The sequence below is a fragment of the Lathamus discolor genome, chromosome Z (assembly GCF_037157495.1).
Source record: "Lathamus discolor isolate bLatDis1 chromosome Z, bLatDis1.hap1, whole genome shotgun sequence".
Lineage (NCBI taxonomy): Eukaryota > Metazoa > Chordata > Aves > Psittaciformes > Psittacidae > Lathamus > Lathamus discolor.
In genome coordinates, this window is record NC_088909.1 from 25508605 (window position 1) to 25525184 (window position 16580).

General features: G+C 54.1%; 1 protein-coding gene across 1 annotated transcript in view; it reads left to right on the plus strand.

Moving 5' to 3' along the window:
- LOC136005905 (hydrocephalus-inducing protein-like) overlaps positions 1–16580 on the plus strand; it is a gene marked incomplete at its 5' end in the record, with an annotated part of 46613 nt that overhangs the window by 13353 nt on the left and 16680 nt on the right. The window contains 10 exons of the mRNA XM_065663795.1: positions 335–553; positions 1990–2050; positions 3324–3559; positions 4142–4242; positions 5516–5519; positions 6110–6274; positions 10725–10852; positions 11957–12197; positions 14298–14441; positions 16118–16261. Coding sequence (XP_065519867.1) covers positions 335–553; positions 1990–2050; positions 3324–3559; positions 4142–4242; positions 5516–5519; positions 6110–6274; positions 10725–10852; positions 11957–12197; positions 14298–14441; positions 16118–16261 — 1443 coding nt within the window. The remainder of the gene's footprint in view (positions 1–334; positions 554–1989; positions 2051–3323; positions 3560–4141; positions 4243–5515; positions 5520–6109; positions 6275–10724; positions 10853–11956; positions 12198–14297; positions 14442–16117; positions 16262–16580) is intronic.

Here is a 16580-nt window from a genome sequence, read left to right on the forward strand (position 1 = left end):
CCGGATGGCTCGCGGGCAGCAGCGAGCCTCGTGGAGCTGTGGGATGGGTCTGAATCAGCTTGGTGGTGCTGAGCAGGCGCTTGGCACTGCAGGTCAAGTGGAGTGCTCTGTGTCAGGGGAATAAGCCCAGAGTGGCTCTGTTTGTGTGAAGTTATCCCTGCTTTGCATGGAAAAAATCCCCGAGGCAGAACTCGTCCTGTTGTATTTGGCAGCAGCGCTCAGCATCTTCTGCCTTTTACAGATGTTAATTGCTAAAATAGAAAAGAAGTGAGCCTTCTGTAAGCAAAGAGGATTCCTCATGTATTTCCATGTTGCCTTCTCGCTGCTGCTGCAGGTGTTCCTGCTCAACAGAGGAGTTACTGAGACTCCCTTCAGCGTGGTCCCTCCGGAGAGAGCTCTGGGCTCCTGCTTCACCTTTGGCCCCCGGGAGGGCATGCTTTTGCCTTTTGATCATCAGGCCATCTGGATCTCCTTCAATGCCAGTGTCGTGGGGCAGTTCACAGAGGAATTCCAGTTCAATGTGAAGGGATCCCCTGAGCCTCTGACGCTGACTGTGAGGTGAGGAGGGTTCTAAGAGCTTGGCGGCCACATCTGTAGCTCTCTCTGGGTAGTCATCTCCCACCTACCTCATTTGCTGATGGAGCAGAGAAAGAAAAGGCTTGTCTGAGGTCTTGATCTTGGCTCTCATCCTGGCATCCCCACACTAGGAGCCCACACTAACCTTGACTCCAGTTTGACGCTGACTCCTTGCGACCGCAGCAGCAAATGAAGTGGAATTGTCAGCAAGAGGGAGCCGTGGAATAGGTTGGGTTGAACACACCATTTGCTGTGGTCCTTGATTTTGAGCTGAGAGGCAGAGCTGGCATTGGTTGGCATCAACCATGAAATAAATTAATGGGTGTTGTGCAGCTTCATGTGGTGATTCAGGTGGATGTTGGTGAGTCCTGGAGTTTGGAGCCTTCAAGTCTGCTGAATTTAAGGGCAGGTGAGGAGATGCGGTGTGTTCAGGTTCCGTTATGCCTGCAACTACTTGAAAGGAGGATGGAGCCAGGAGGTGGCTGGTCTCTTCTCCCAAGTAACAAGGGAAAGGACAAGAGGAAACGGCCTCAGTGTGCGCAGGGCAGATTTAGACTTGATGTTAGGAACAGTTTCTCCCCGAAAGGGTGGTCAGGCATTAGAAGAGACTGCCCCGTGCAGTGGTGGAGTCACCATCCCTGGAAGTGTTCCCAAACCGTGTAGACGAGGCCCTTAGTGACACGGATTAGTGGTGGGCTTGGCAGCGCTGGGGTGACAGTTGGACTTGATGATCTTAAAGGTCTTTTCCAGCGTAGATGATTTGACGATTCTGTGTTGGGTGGTTGAAGACGTGTTGCTCTTGGATGGGTCAGCTGGTGCCCTGGTGGTTGGCTGATGTTTTCCTCCAAGATTCAACTGTCCGCTCTGTTGAGCTGTTGCGGCTCTTGTCAAGGGATGTCTGGGGCTCCCCCGGCTTCGTGTCTCAAATTCCTGCCCCCATAACGCTTGCGTGGATCAAGATCTTCTGAGCAAGGTGTTCCTGTACTGCATGGGAAGAGCGGTTCCAGCTAAGAAATGCCAAAGCAGGAAAGCTGTGGCTGGGAAGGGTAGTTACATTGAGTGTGCTTTACTGGGGACACCCCTGTGTCCAACACATTACAGATGGGGAAACTGAGGCACGCAGCCATCACTTGTTTGGTGTCCTTCCTCAGGCCATCAACAACCTGGGGGCATACCCTGCATGACACTGTGCCCCAAGCCCCACAAGCAGCTATGGGCTGCTGACCGCTTTGCTTTGGCTGCCTCCCGTCCACCTGGATGCTGTGCTGAGCATGAGGGTGAGGGCTTGATGTGAAACCCCCTGAGGTTCTCAGGCTGGCTTTTACCCACCGGAACGGTAAGGAAAGCTGAAGGCTTTGCAGTTCTCTTTAACCGAGGCCATGTCTCCTCTGCCTTTGTCCTCACAGTGGCTGTGTCACTGGGCCGGCGTTTCATTTCAATGTATCGTCCCTCCGCTTCGGTGAAGTCTCCTTTGGTGAGTGTGCCCTGGGCTTGGGCTGCAGGGTGGGAGGTCTAGGCAGTATTTTGCCATCATGAGATCAAACAGAACCAGACAGAATGGCACAGAGCCAATTGAATGGTTCAAATAGAACGGAGGGAGTAGAAAGTCAGTGTTCTCTGGTGTCCCTCACAGTCAGTCCAGCCCCAATCTGCCAGTCCTCAGCAACAGAATGACTGTGAAAGTCTTTCTTGTCCGCGGCCAACTGGAGAAGGGAGTTGAAGGCAAGTTGTAGGTGCCCTGGGTGAATTTTGCTGTTGTGAGGCAAGGGCACCATTTACCCACCTGACCGTTAGCGTGAGAAATCAATTAGTGCTGTGAGGCCAACTCGTTGTCAGCTCCCAGGTAACATGGCCAAGCAGTAGCTCCGCATTGGGCGCCCATGTCTTCAGACATGGGCTCCTCCTTCCCCACCAAAAGCCCAGCTCTGCTGACAGAGCTGGCGGCTGTGCACCCAGAGCTTCTCCACTGAGATGCAGATTCTGGTTCTCCACCTCAGTCTCGCAAAGGACTTCTCACTGAGATGGTCTCAAGTTTAAATGTGAACTCAACCCCCCAGATCAGCTGCGATTGTGTCAGTGGCTTCCATTATGGAAAGCAAGTACCAAAGCTGAAGCCATGTCAGCCTTTGTGGGGTAATGAAAGGCAGCATGGCCGTTTGTCCCCACTCCTTCGGGAGGGTGAGACACAGGTCCTGCTTGTTCTTGAGCAAGCATCAGGTTTGCCTCCAGTGAAGTGGGCCGTGAGCTGCCACAGGCTCAGTCTCGATTGTCCCAAACCAGGAGATGCACCGAGGTTCCTGTCTGGAGAAACTGCTTCAGAGTGCTCTGCATCATGCTGTGGCTGCCAATTTCATCTTTCCTTTCCTTTCCTGGATCATCTCTTTGATGACAACATACTGCTTTTATCTCTCGAAAACTGTGGGAGTGTTTGTGGAGTTCACAGGGACTTTTCTGGACTGACTTTTGAGAGTAAATGTTCTGGATGCACCGTCATGGTTGAGAAGGAATTGGTGCTGGTCTGGGGGAGGTGAGAGCTCCTCACAGTTAGAGACACTTGTGTCAGAGTGGCATTTCTGTGTGACAAGCGTAAAAGGGACCGTAATTGACGACGACTTCCTCACAGAGCTTCTCAATCAGCTGTAATTGCCATTGAAAGGAGGCAAACTCCAAGCGCAGTTTTTTATCACCGCAGGATGTCCACCCCAGGAGTCACGGGATAATAAACTCCTGTTGTGTCCTTTTCCCAGGCTTTCCTCGCACCCTGTGCTGCCGCCTCACTAACACTTCCTCGGTGCCCTTCAACTTCAACCTTCGCATTCCTGGGGACGGCTCGGGAGCACCCAGCGTGACCAGTTTTGCTCAGGTGTCAGACAGCACTGGTCCGTCGTGGAGAAAGCGAGCCCCAGGTGCCAAGAAGCCAGCTGAATTTACTATCAGGCCCTGCACAGGGACCATCTGCGCCAAGGGACACTTGGATATCCAGGTACGCGAAGAGTCCAGCCCTGTGTGCTTCAGAGGTGGAGCTGGAGCTTCGGTGGCATTGAGGGGGCTTTAGCACTGCTGGCTCTGAGCATCCTGCGAGTAAGAGTTGGGCACTAGTGTTGGGCTCTACATCTGCCCTGGCAACGCAAAGCGCATTCAGTAATTCAGGTATTGTCCAAAGACTTCTGTTACTGCCAGAGACTGTGCTCTACACATGAACCAGCAGAAGAATTAAAGGCAAACATCACAGAATCCTAGCCTGTTTTGGGTTGGAAGGGACCTTGCAGCTCATCCAGTTCCAGCCCCCTGCCATGGGCAGGGACACCTTCCACCAGACGAGGCTGCTCCAAGCCACATCCAAACTGGCCTTGAACACCGCCAGGGATGGGGCAGCCGCAGCTTCTCTGGGCAACCGGTGCCAGGGCCTCAGCCCCCGCACAAGGAAGAACTTCTTCCTGATACCTCATCTTCCTCATATCTACTAAATCCTCCCTTTCCTTGCTGTGGAAGGAGATGTGGAGGGCACTGCATATGGCCGATGGGTTTTGGGAGTGATGAAGTATTTGATGCTCTTGTCTTCCAGGTCACCCTGTGCTCCAACACCGTGAAGAGATACAAGCTGGCCCTGGTGGTTGATGTGGATGGTGTTGGCAGAGAGGTGTTATCACTGCCCGTCAGAGCCAGGTACCAACGCTTCCCTTGCAGCCCCTCTTCTTTCCCTATGCATCTGCCAGAAGCAAGTGGTGCTGCCTTGCGTAGAGCTGGCTGGCTCCAGCTCCAAACGAGGAGCATTGCTCAATGAGCTAGTTCTGCCCAGCTAGACAGGAGAACAGCAGCGCATGGAAAGCAGTCCATGATGAGCAGCACTTGTGCTCAGGCACAGGCACGGCCCAGGGCCTTCTCCTACAGGAAACTGTGATTATATTCCTTATCGGCCTGCTCTGGGGGCTTGAGGTGTAATGTTTCCAAAGGGCCGCCTCTCCTCCTTCCTGCAAGTGTTGGGCTTGTGCTGGGTTGTGGCCAGAATCCAGGACTGGTTTGGGCCACAGCAAGCAGCTGCTGCAAGCTGTTGTCTGCCTCAGTTAAGGAGGGGCCGTGCAGACGGGCAAGGGGCTTAGGGCAGGACTGGTGAGGGAAAAGTAAAGGCGAGATCTTGTGACAGACAAAGTAGTCCTTGGTGTGGAAGGTGAGCTCAGGTTTTTGTGCTTCCGTCTGGCTCTGCTGAGCATTGATGTTCTCGGAGTTAAGCTCAAAGTTGTTCTTGCTTCAGCCGCATTCAGGCCTGTTGTGCTGCGGTGGGCGTCAGTTCAACGGCAAGAGGGATGCATTTCACCGGTGCTGTTCCCTCTCCCGGGCAGAGTTGTGCAGTCAGTGCCTGGGCTGCAGTTGTGTAGAACAAGTGCAAATGGGAGCAGCTGGCGTGCGGACCCGTGGGGAAAGGAGCAAGGCAGCCACAGGGCCTGGGAGAGGGTTATCGCTCACGGCGCAGGGCAGGTGGTGGCCTGCACCCTGCGTTGCTGGGGTAAAGGGCTGGATTTCAGGCAGGGACACAGCGGTGTTTTCCCTGAGACACTGGAGTCTGGTGTTCCTGGAGCCTTGGCGAGCGCTGCTCCTCGGTGGGAAAGCTCCCTCAGAGCTCACACCTCGCTGGGGGCCATTGAGAGGGTCCTTGCGAGCCTCCTGGGGCAAAGGAGGGGCAAAGCTGACCTGGGACAGGGCACTGTGCTCTGCCTGGGCACTGAGCAGCTTTTGTGATGCTGAGACTCAGGGTCTGCCCCTCTTTTGCAAGAGGTTGTTGGGTAAAAAGAAGTTGAAGGCTGTTTCTCACTGTAGGCGTATCAAATGTCTATTTGACGGTGACAAATGGGTCGTGCTCCATTTGGTGCTCATTGAGAAGTAAACAAGTAAGAAACGCTGTGTCAGAATCTAATTCCCTTTTGCTCATCTCTCTGCCTAGATGTGTAATTCCCCCGCTGCGAGTGCTCCACCCGGCTCTGACCTTTGGACGATGCTCTCTCAAAGTCCCTTACCAGCAGATGCTGACCCTTGTGAACGACAGCAACCTTCCAGGCTGCTACTGGGCTCTTCCTCAGGTTTGGCATCGCATCCGCCTCCTGCCTCCAATGTCACCTAGGGGTTTGTTAGGGAAAAACCGGGTTTGGTTAAGATGTTGCTGGTTTGTATTCAACCCTAAAGGTTTGCTGGGAACAGGAAGCTACCTGAATGTCAACTCCAGGAAGCAGCTTAAACTCTCCAGGAAGCAGATTATATTCTAGTCTTCGGGATGCTTTCAATGCGGGAGAACTTGTAGGGTTGTGAAAAGCTGCTGCAAGGAGGCTGCCAGCACGGGACGGGGGGTTGTGGAGGCAGCAGCTGTTGGCCCCCCTCGGGATGCTGAACCCATACATGTCTTGCATCTTGAGTTGTGCCTTTCTGCTTTCTCCTAGGCATTTTTAGACACGTGTGTGAGTTGCCGTTGTGGTAGATGTTAAAGAGTTGAAAGTTTCCTCAAAGGTCAGTCTGAAGCCGTGTTTGGTTCTGTCCCTTATAGGAGAACAAGGATGCTGCTGCTGTGTGGTACTCCAGCCCTGAGCCCCGTGGGATTATCCAGCCTCAGAGCTCGGTGGAGATCCCGTTCACACTGGAAGTCCAGGTGACGGGAAAGCAGGACACCGTTGCTCGTGTTGCGGTGTTTGGGAGTAAAGAATCCCCACTGGTGAGTGCTGGGGCAGACGTGTGCCTTTGTGCCTCTCATCTTGGTGGGATGTAGAGCGTACAGGGGTTCTTCCAGGGAAAATGATCTATGGCTGTTGTCTACAAGGAAAGAAGGCATTCGTGGCATAAGCAACACTAATGCCTGGAGAAGACATGGGACTGAGTGACCCTGTGCCCGGTCAATCCATCCTCAAGGCGCTGCGCTCGTGCTCGGCTGCTGCTCGCAGCCCGCAAATGCTGGTCAAAACCTGGCTGGGTGTTGCCTGCACAAATGGGAGTTTCTGGGTGTCATTTCCTCTAGGTCTGCCTTATGGCTTGAGTGCAGCTTCGGGAGCTGGTAGCCACATCCAAGCTGGCCTTGAACAGTGCCACGGATGGGGCAGCCATAGCTCCTCTGGGCAGCCTGTGCCAGCCATAGCTCCTCTTGGCAACCTGTGCCAGAGCCTCACCACCCCTCACAGGGAAGAGCTTCTTCCCAGGATCCCATATTGATCACCACCCCCCCCCGTCAATTTAGAGCCGTCCTTCCCTGTTCTGTCCCCGCAGGCCCTTATCCAAAGCCCCTCTCAAGGTTTCTTGTTGGCCCCTTTAGGCACTGGAAGGTGCTTTAAGGTCTCCCCAGAGCCCTCCCTTCTTCAGGCTCTACAAGCCTGGTTAAGGCTTGGGGTGTTTGGAGCTGGGGAAATCCCGCCAGACTGGATAAATTCTCATTGGTTTTAGTGATGTGAGAAGGGGGTTTAGCAAAAGGATCCACATTCCTCCTCCGCTAGTTTGTGCCCCTTCTGCAGGAACAAACTTTTGGGTCTCAGTCTGTCAGCAGAAAAAAATACTGCTCGAATGATGCAATTAATAATGAATGTCTTGGTGCAATAAAGAAGTAATACCAGGAATGCACACAAGCACAAATGAGAGGCAACTAACTTGCATAATCTCTGCTGAGAAGAGCTTTGCTTCCAGCCTCTACTGGTTTTCACAGGAGAAGCTTTGGGAAGGTTGAAGAAGTTCCTGTGCAGTGTGGCTGTGCAGCCGCAGCAGTCAGGGAGGGTGGTTTATGGCATGATGGAGCAGTACAAGGAGCAGGCGTAGGCACAGAGTAGCGGAAGGAGAGCTGACAGCATGGAGGAGGTGTGAAAAGCATGCGTGGGAGATGGGGGTTCTGTATCCCCTCCTAATGGGATCTTGTGGCTTTCAGATCCGCAGGGACCACTCCAGGTGCCACCTTTGCTCCAGCCTTCCTGTTTCAGCCTCACAACCCTGACAGCTTCAAACAGTCAGAATTCCCTCAGCCTACGAGCCCCCTTAGAGCTGTCCAGTCATTCTAAACCTTCCCTGTTGTTTTTTTCTCTTTCCTGCCTGCCTCCTGGAGCAGGAAATCCATTTATTGAGCACTGGAGAAGGACCAGTTGTCCACGTGCACCCAAGTGAGATAAATTTTGGCAGCATCCAAGTTCTACAAGATGCTTCCCGGACCCTTCACCTCTCCAATCAGTCTGTCATCCCCACATCCTTCTCGGCAAAGATGGTAAGTGTCGCTGGGGCTTTTTTCCAGAGCAAGTGAGTGGCCCATAGCAGCCTGTGACTGGAGCACTTATTTCTATGCAACATTTCCACGTCACTGAGATGTGTCTGAGAGAGAAAGCCAGATGTTCCATCCGAGTGCAGCAAGAGGAGCCTGGCTCCGGGGGCACTTGTAGCTGGGGCACCCGTCAGTAAAACAGAGTTTGCAGAGATGTTTGAGCAGAAAGGAGTTCATTTCTGCAAGTTCTCCCTTTATTTTGTGGAAGGCGTTTAGCTGTGAGAGTCTTTGTTTTTGGAACTGAGAGGTCTGTCCTCAAGGCGCTTCGGGTGAAGTGGGTTTCACACCTCCTCGGGGGTCAAACCAGCTGGGTTGTTGCCCAGAAGCAGACTTGTAAGGGTTGTGTACCTGCAGAGCCTGTGTGCTCTGTAACATTGTAGAGCATGTGGCTGCAGAAAGAGGCTGTTTAATTCCTGGAGGCGGCAGGGTGGAACAGGCTGCGGAGCAGAAGGAGGTTGTGGGGTCTTCTGACAGGGGCTGATGCAGCCAGGAAGGGCTCGTATGCTGGGTCTGGGGGGTGCTCCCCACCGGAGGGGCGTCTGTGAGGGGCTTGAGAGGAGGTTTGTTCTTCTGCAGGCTGGGTTGTTGAAGTTCTGGAGCCGCTTCACGCAGGCCTGTGGCTGGGGACTTGGTTGTGTCTGCGCATGAGGCATCCAGCAGGGTGTGAGAGCACAGGCTCAGCCCCCTGGGCAAGGAGGAGGGGGCTGAATTTCCCTCCTGCTGCTTTTCCAGGCATTTGGGGGTTAAATAGAACCTCAAAGTGGGGGATTCGCAGGCAGCTTGCTTTGTCCGCACCATAAAAATCTGCTTTTGACCTCTGCAAAGAGCAAGCACCCCAGTGCCCTCAGCAGCTGCCTCCTTCAGTGCCCTTTCTTACTTGCTGGTAAGCAAAGCAATTGTTACTCTGCTCGTCAGGGGAAAGCAAACATGTCCTGTTGCGCTGTGCCTATTGGCAACTGAATTACAGAGGGTTAGAAGTCTTCAAGACAGCTGTGCTTCTAGAAGCAAGCTGAGAGCTTTTCCCAAAGGCAAAGCAGGAGCAGTTTGGTTCTTAAATGTTGCGCTTGGCAGCAGCTGGGCAAGCCGTAGCCGTGCCCTGGAGAGCCGCGATGCGCAGAGTGGTGTCCCTGGCCTCCCCAGCCTGGCAGGGAGGGCAGATGCGATCATGGAGGGGTGAGCTGTGGACAGGGAGCACAAATGGAGACAAGCTCTGCCCCTTGATCCCGTAAAACATCCCGTTGACGGTGCTCGGGGCAGAGGCTAAACCACAGTGGTCCCCGTGCTTGTGCTGAGGAGATGCTGATGCTGAGGAGGCAGGAGGAGGCCGGTTGTTGGCGGGAGCATGTAGCCAGCCTCAGGCTCTGATCTCCGCCTCCTGCAGGGCTCGGGGTGCTTTTGGGCTGTTTCCTGCCACTGGCTGTTTGTGTGGATAAGGAGCAGCTTTGAAATGAAGAACAGAGGGTCCCCCCCACAGGGAATGCTGAACCACCTGGGACAAGGCTCTGCAGCCAGCTGGTGCAGGACGGGGTTTATTTCCCCTTCATGAGCAGCCCTACGAGGACAGTGACTCAGCCTGACTGAGAATGGGAATGCTGTTGTTAGAGCTACGGGAATGGGAATGCTGTTGTTAGAGCTACGGCTCTCGCTAGAGCTACGGCTTGATCAAGTGCAGCTGCATTTGTAACGTGGAGTTCTGCTTCCTCTGTCACTTGTGCAAGGCCAGAGTGACCAGATCACTTCAGTGACTCATCTGTAAACAGATTCAAGAGAGCTGATTGTGGTGTCTCCTCAGTCATCCCTTGGGGCAGCTATCCGTCCCTTCCTCCCTCTCTCCTTCCCTCCCTCCATCCGTCAGCTGCACACTGGTGTCCATTGTAACCAGATTGTGGAAGCTTTCATTCACGATGGACGTCTGTGCTGGGATAAGATTCTGATTATCGTGGTGAACTTCTGAAGTGGTGGATCCCAGCCCTTACTGGTTACTCAGGAGCTCTGATGCCCAATAGTACAAGAAGCTGCTATAGGGTCAGAAATAGCCACTGTCTTTGTGCATGCAGTGCATGCAGCTACGGCATCATTTTGCGGCGCACTCAAGGATAAGCAAGTAGCAGAGATGTTATCAGAGGTTGGGTATTTGTCTTGAAAGTGGGGGTATTTTGTAGCGTGGCTCCAAGAGGTTTCTTGTCTCTGAGACACAGGCTGGATTGGGGGCAGGCAGAAGCTGACCTAGAAACCCAAGGGAATGTGTCTCGGCAGAGCCTTGTGGTCCTGGCAGGTCTCCTGTTCAGCAGTGCACGGTGCTGCCCCTTGGAGCCAGAGCAGATGCTGACTGAAAGAATGAGGAGAGGATGCAAATCGTCCTCCCCTGGCCTGGGCTGTTGGCGTGGGCTGTTGGCCTGGGCGGGCCCAGCAGGGCTGTGCTGGGTCACGCCAGGGAGTTGAAGGTCTGGCTCCGTCGAGACCCCCATCCTCATTCCTCAGGAATAGTTTCTGGGGTACAATTTTCTGGCGGGCTTGTTGCCAAGCTTTGATAAATGAGCTTTGTCAGGGAGCAGACTCTCAGATTCACGTTTGGAGCGGAGCTCTCAGGGCTCCTTTCCAAGTGAGCTGCCCTGTGTCAGCACGAGCCAGAGAAGCTGTACATGAATGTCAGTGGAATCTTCACACCCACTGGCTCGGTGTGAACGTGTTGCCTGGGCAGGCCTTGGCTGGTGGCAGCCAGGTCCGTGGTTTCCGTCCTAAATGAGTGTTGTTTGTCTTCCAGGCTGGTGCAGACTCGTGCTGGACCGTTGGACCCAGTCAGGGAGTGATCCCTGCCAAGGCCGAGGTGTCTCTGGCTGTCACTGCAAACTTGGATGACACGGAGCAATTCAAGGACGAGGTGGTGCTGTTCATTGAGAACAGTCGTGCCTACGTCATCCCCGTCCAGGCTGTTGGCGTTGGCACCACGATTGTCATTGACAAACCCTTTGGCCCGGAGCTCAACCTGGCGCCCTGCTTCAGGTAGGGAATCTCTCAGCTCCCACTTCCCCATGGGCTCAGCAAGGAGGAGTTCTGCTGCAGTCCCTCAAGCTTCTTCAGTGCTCACAGTCCTGGCTCTGCTTCCCTGAAGCCACAGGGCTTCCTTTGGAGACATTTTATGGCCATCTGCAAGTCAGTAGGTACTCTGAAAGCCACCGAGCTGGAGAGCAGTTGCTAAGTTGTTGCTGAATTGTCTTTAGTCATAATCCATTTGTCTCCTCACTTTATCAAACAAAGATTTGGAGGAAGAGAGCAGGTCCTGGAAGCCTCCAGCTGAGAAATGCTGCCTTACAAGTACAGACATGTTTCTCTCTGCAGTGATATTGCTTGCTTTGCCATTCCGTCTGGAGTAAGATCTCACAGCAGCAGCAAGCCTGGGCAGTAGCTTGTTAGCAGCTCCTCGACTGAATGAATGGCACTGGTTTATTTCCCCTCTGGCCAGGAGCCCTGGAGGAGCAGCAGAATTTCTTTGCCCTGTGTCATCCCCCAGTTGGCTCCCATTTGGCTCCCATTTACCTCTCCCATTTGGAGAGGTAAAATACGCACCCACGAGCCCTCCACGTACGCAGGGACATCGCAGGGAGGCTGGTGCTTGTCCAGAGTTTCCTGTGCTCAGTGCAGCCACAAGCTGGCTGCCCAATGGAGGGGACGGTGTCCATGTGATTCATGTAGTTGTCTTCTGCCCCCCTTTATGTCTTTGCCCGCGGGCTCAGTTTGGAGCTGTTGCCATTGCTGTCGGCTGCAGAGCCGCCACCAGAGGGTGGTACGTTGGGGGCAATGAGGGTTGGATGCTCCCTACGAGACGCCTCAGAGGCATGAACAACAGCTCCCAAGGGGAAGGTGGAGTGGCAGCGAGGCTGTTCCTCCAGCTACTTGCATGTGGGGCCGGCTCTTTACGAAGCTCTTCCTTGCTGGAAGGGTGCCAGCAGAGCAGCTGCTGGATGGTGACAAACCTAGGGGCAGCCAAGGTCTGGCTCTTGGTGAAGCCGAGTGTGCAGTCAGGTCGTGCCCTCAGGGTGCTGAAGCTGGGTGACCAGTGGCAAATAGCAGCTCCCCTGCCATTTTGTGTCTCTGCTTCTCCTCTAGCCTGGATCCCTGCTGTTACCGCTTCAAGATGACAAACAAAGGACGACGCACCCATCTGCTCTATTGGACCACAGAAGGTGGCACCACACTTAAGCAGCGCAAGCGTCTCCCTCGCATCAGTAAGAGCAAGGGCAAGGTTTCCTCCTGTGGCCCCGTGCTGAAGCTTCAGCCGCTGAGGACGGAGCTGATGCCCGGTCAGACAGCGGAGGTGGTGCTGAAAGGCTCCTGCAGCACCCCCCAGGTGAGTTCTGCATCAGGGCATTTGTGCAGCCCCTTGACATTTGCCTGAGCAAATGGGCAAGTGCTTCTGAGAACCTGGTTTCCTGCCATAAGTTACCGTGGCAGCACCAGTTGCTTTCCATGCTCGCCACCATCAGTTGCTGAGGCTTTTTGAGTTCCATGGCTACCATAAAGCCAACTTGGTGGTAGCAAAACATGGCCTGAAGGCACTGTCGCCCCAGGCTCTGTCCAGCATGGCCTTGTACCCTGCCAGGGATGGAGCATTCACCACTGCTTTGGCAACCTGTGCCAGTGCCTCACCATCCTCACAGTGAAGAACCTCTTCCTTGTATCTAACCTGAACTCGCCCTGTTTGAGTTTAAGTCCATTACCCCTTGTCCTGTTGCTGCAGTCCCTGAGAAGAGTCCGTGTCCGGCATCCTTGTAGGCCCCGTTCAGCTAGTGGAAGGCTGCTCTGAGGTCTCCCCGCGGTTTCTCTTCTCCAGGCTGAGCAGCCCCAGTTTTCTCAGCTGGCCTTAAAGTTAGAGGTAGACTGGGAGCCCAGGCAGAAAGTAACTAAAGAAATGGGCAGTTGTCTGTGTGGGGAAGCAGCGAGTGAAACAAAACACCCAGGAAGGTAGGGAGTGTCTGGGAGCAGCATTGATTTTCCTCTGTAGACAGACACGGGCCGGGAGCTTGTCCGGCCCGGAGACCGGGACGAGAGAAATGAACCCAGTGTGCCAGCTCTAATGATCCGAATGATGTCCGTCCACATGGGAAAGTGTTCCAGGGATCATTAGAACTGAGAGCTTGACTTGTGTCAGTATTCCCATCAGCGCTCGCCCCGCTCCCTCAGCCAGCCCCCGTGTGCCGAGGGCAGGCAGGTCTTGCAGCACCCTTGGGTTGCAGCTCAGAGGGGCAGATTTCAGCAGGGTCACTGAGTGTTCTCCTCCCTGGACCCTTCTCTCCGGGGGAAATCCAGCTCTGCAGAGGAGCTGCCGTCTGACCCCGGTGTGCCTTCCCTGGCTCCAGGAGCACTGGGCACAAGTGTTTAAGTGAATGGGGAATAAATGTGCATTAAGCTCCTGCTGCTGCTAGAGTTTGAGAGGTGTTTTAAAGGATTGCCTGAGTGGTAGCTTGAGGAAGACTTGATCCCTCAGCTGGTTGACTCCGATGGGACTGTCCGTGTGCAGTCCTGAGCCCATGAGGCTTTGCTGAAGAGGGAAGAAGGAACCAGAAGGGAAATGGTCAGGCCACTGGTGAGGGTGCCTTCCTGGAAAGCCAAATGGGCATCTGTGAGCTCAGCTGTGGCTACCTGGCTCGTGCAGTCCAAGCCAAGAGCCTGGGATTGGGTCTTCCACCTTCCCTAGGTCTCGGGAACTTCATACTCTTGAGGCTGGTTAGAAGCCCAAGACCCTGTGGTGCACGTGCAGCACAGGTGATTCTGACGTCTCTAGGCTCTGAGGAGGAGTTGGGTTGTGGTGGTCTATCAGAGGGAAGAGAGAGAAAAAAAGGGAGGAATGTGGGGAAGTGAAACCATGAGGAGGAATCAGGAAAAGTCTTGGATGTAAGAGCATCCAGCTTAAGTAGAGGGTTTTCATGCCAGGTTGAAGACATCTCTTTCCTGGGGAGGTTTGTTTTACAGGCAGGTCTAGGGGGACACAGTACATCCTAGGAAGGCAGGCTGTCTGTTTGGGGTTTTCCCAGGGATCCTTTCCACTAAACTTGCAAGGGAGGATTTGCTGGCATTGATCCTTCTATCCCCTGTTTCCCTTCATACAGTCTGGTTTGTTTTTTTTTAATGAGTTCCTACAGTTTTCGGTAAGCATTTTGTTTGGCAGTGGGACAAAGCAAAGCAATAACCGTTTGGGCAGGGATTGTTCTGAGAGCTGTAGGCAGCACAAGACTCCTGAGGGCCTTTTGTGGTGGTTGGGTTGTAACACGAGGGACGCGTGAGTGCAGAACAAAGAGGATGCAGCTTATAAAGAAGAGAGGGTTCCTGAGGAGACCAATGGCTGTAACTTCATGCAGTAATGGGGCGTGTGGGTGGGCGGCTCAAAGATGCAGTGTGTTTTGTGGACACCCTGATAACACCCGCTGGGGGCCGTGTGGCTCGCATGCAGGTGGTGAAGGAGAAGCTGCTGTGTCACGCCATCGTGGGCAAGGAGGGAGTGAAGAATCTGATCGTGCAGGTGGACGTCACGTGCGAGTTCATTGCTCCTGCTCTGCAAATATCCAGCAGAGAAATCACTTTCTGGGTGGAGAAGGTGAGTCTCTGCATTGCATCCTGGCACTGACTGGTGTGGCTGGGGTGTGCCTGTGTCCTAAGGAGGAAGTTCTCCAAGTCCACAGAGCTTTGGCTGTTGACTTGAGCCAGGCCCAGCTTTTGTCATGAATGCTGAGATCATTATTTCACCCCTGTGGGGCTGGGGACAGTCTCCGCAGCTCTATTCTGCCCTTCTCGAGGTGCAGACAGAATTGAGCTGCTGAGCCAAGGGCACGGGCTGAGATGTGGGACCCGTGAGAGCAGCGTGGGCTTTGGAAGAGCCACTTGGTGTGCTGGGGCTGCAGGTGGAGAGCAGATCCCTCCTCACCCTCCCTGAGGTGGTGGTGAGAGGAGTGAGGATGCTGCTAGAGATGAGGCTGTTCTCTAAGTTGAGCCAGGTAGAACTGAGATTACAGCTGCTCTGGCGAGGGGGAGCATGCCCCCCTCTAGAGAGACGCCAGTGTCTGTAGTCAGGGTTTTGAGGATCTTCCAAGGTGTGGTGATGTCCGAGCAGCGATCGTGTAGGGAAGCTGAGAAAAGCTGAGATTCCTGTCAACTCCTCAAGCTAATGAGGAAAAACTGGCATCTCTTGCGCCTCTTTGCCTTCCCTGCCGTCGGTATGGGTGCTGCCTCTTTGCCTTTCCCAAGCCTCACCTTCTTCAAAGGACCCACGAGTGCCCTTCAGCTGCAGCGATGAGAGCACCAGTGCAACGTGTGTGCCCTTTAGTGTCTGGATCCCGACTCCTGCATCACCTTTCCCCGTCGCGTGAGGTGTCTGAAAAAGAGCAGATAGCTCATGATTTAGTTTCTGCGGTTTCAGGTCTCTCCTCCACTTCCCAGGCTTCCAGAGAAGCACAAATCCTGTGAGCAGGCGGTTCACATCTAATCAGAAGCTTTTCAGCTCCCCCTGATGTCTGCCTGTGGTCTGCTTGATGCCACATGCTCCCATGTGTTGCGTGCTGCGACACTGCAGGAGTTGGATGCCAATGCATCCACAATTAGTTTCCCAAAGACTGTCTAGTTTAGATAAACCATGCAGGAAGCGCGGAGCAATGCATGGACAGGAGGAAAAGGCTTAGGCTGAGCTTAGCTTTGAGGCTGCAACATCTTGTCAGTGGAGCAGGGGCAGCAGGTTGCGGCCAGACTGTTGAGGTTTGGAGCTGTCTGCATGTGCCCGTGAATGTTCAAAGCTGACCTCGGGCTGCTGCAGGCTGTCCGCTGCAGGCCATATCCTGCTTGCTTGCCTCCTCTGAGCAGCATCACTGCCTTGCGGGCCTGGCAGAGCTGATAGGGTGGTAAGAAACTACTGTATGGGAGTGGAAATGGCCTTGTGCCTTGTGCCTGTGTGTGCTCTCTGGGCAGGAGAGGACACACAACTGGAGCCAGAGTGGGTTCACTTTCTGTTTTGGATCTTGCTGAAGCAGCTGCCTCCTCTGGGGGGCTGCTCCCTCATCTGTACGCGAGACTGTTTCCCTGTCCCCTGGGGAAGGCTGTGGGTTCTAAACGCGAAAGCGTCTGCTAGAGTTGGAGGACAAACTTTGCAGAGGGGTAGAAACCAATCAAAAGAGTAAATAGAGATGGATGCACTTTTGGGGTTGGAAAATTTGAAATGCGTCTGAAGGGGAGGAGGTCCATGGCCACTTCAAGGTCATTTTTTCTTGTCTCCTGTTTCTGTAGCACCCCGGTGATGTCCTGGCTGTGATGTACAAGCCTCTCTCTGTAAAGAACATGTGCTCGCTGCCCCTCAGCGTGGTCCTTGCCTTAGAGCAGCCCTTCTCCATCTGCACTGCGGACCAGCAGCCTCTCCCTGCAGATGCTCAGGTGAGCAGCCCCGGACTTTCTTGCTGCTGGGCTTTGAAGAGGGATGAACGTGGTGGTGTGTCTCTGTTGGGAGGTCCTCCATGATGGAAGTGTGTTCTGTAGAGTCTGCAGTAAAGTGGCCCAAGCTAAATCAGATGTGAAACGAGCTGCTGAAGGAAACAGAATGCCATCTGAATCGGGAAGAGACCTCCTGGCTTGAAGACAGGGGGAGGAGGGAGCAGGCACCCAGCTGTGGGCAAGCTGTAGGAAAGGTGTCTGCTGGAAGGCATGCCAGCTCTCCAGCAGCCATCCTCAGATAAGCTGGGGAACAGCTTGCTGT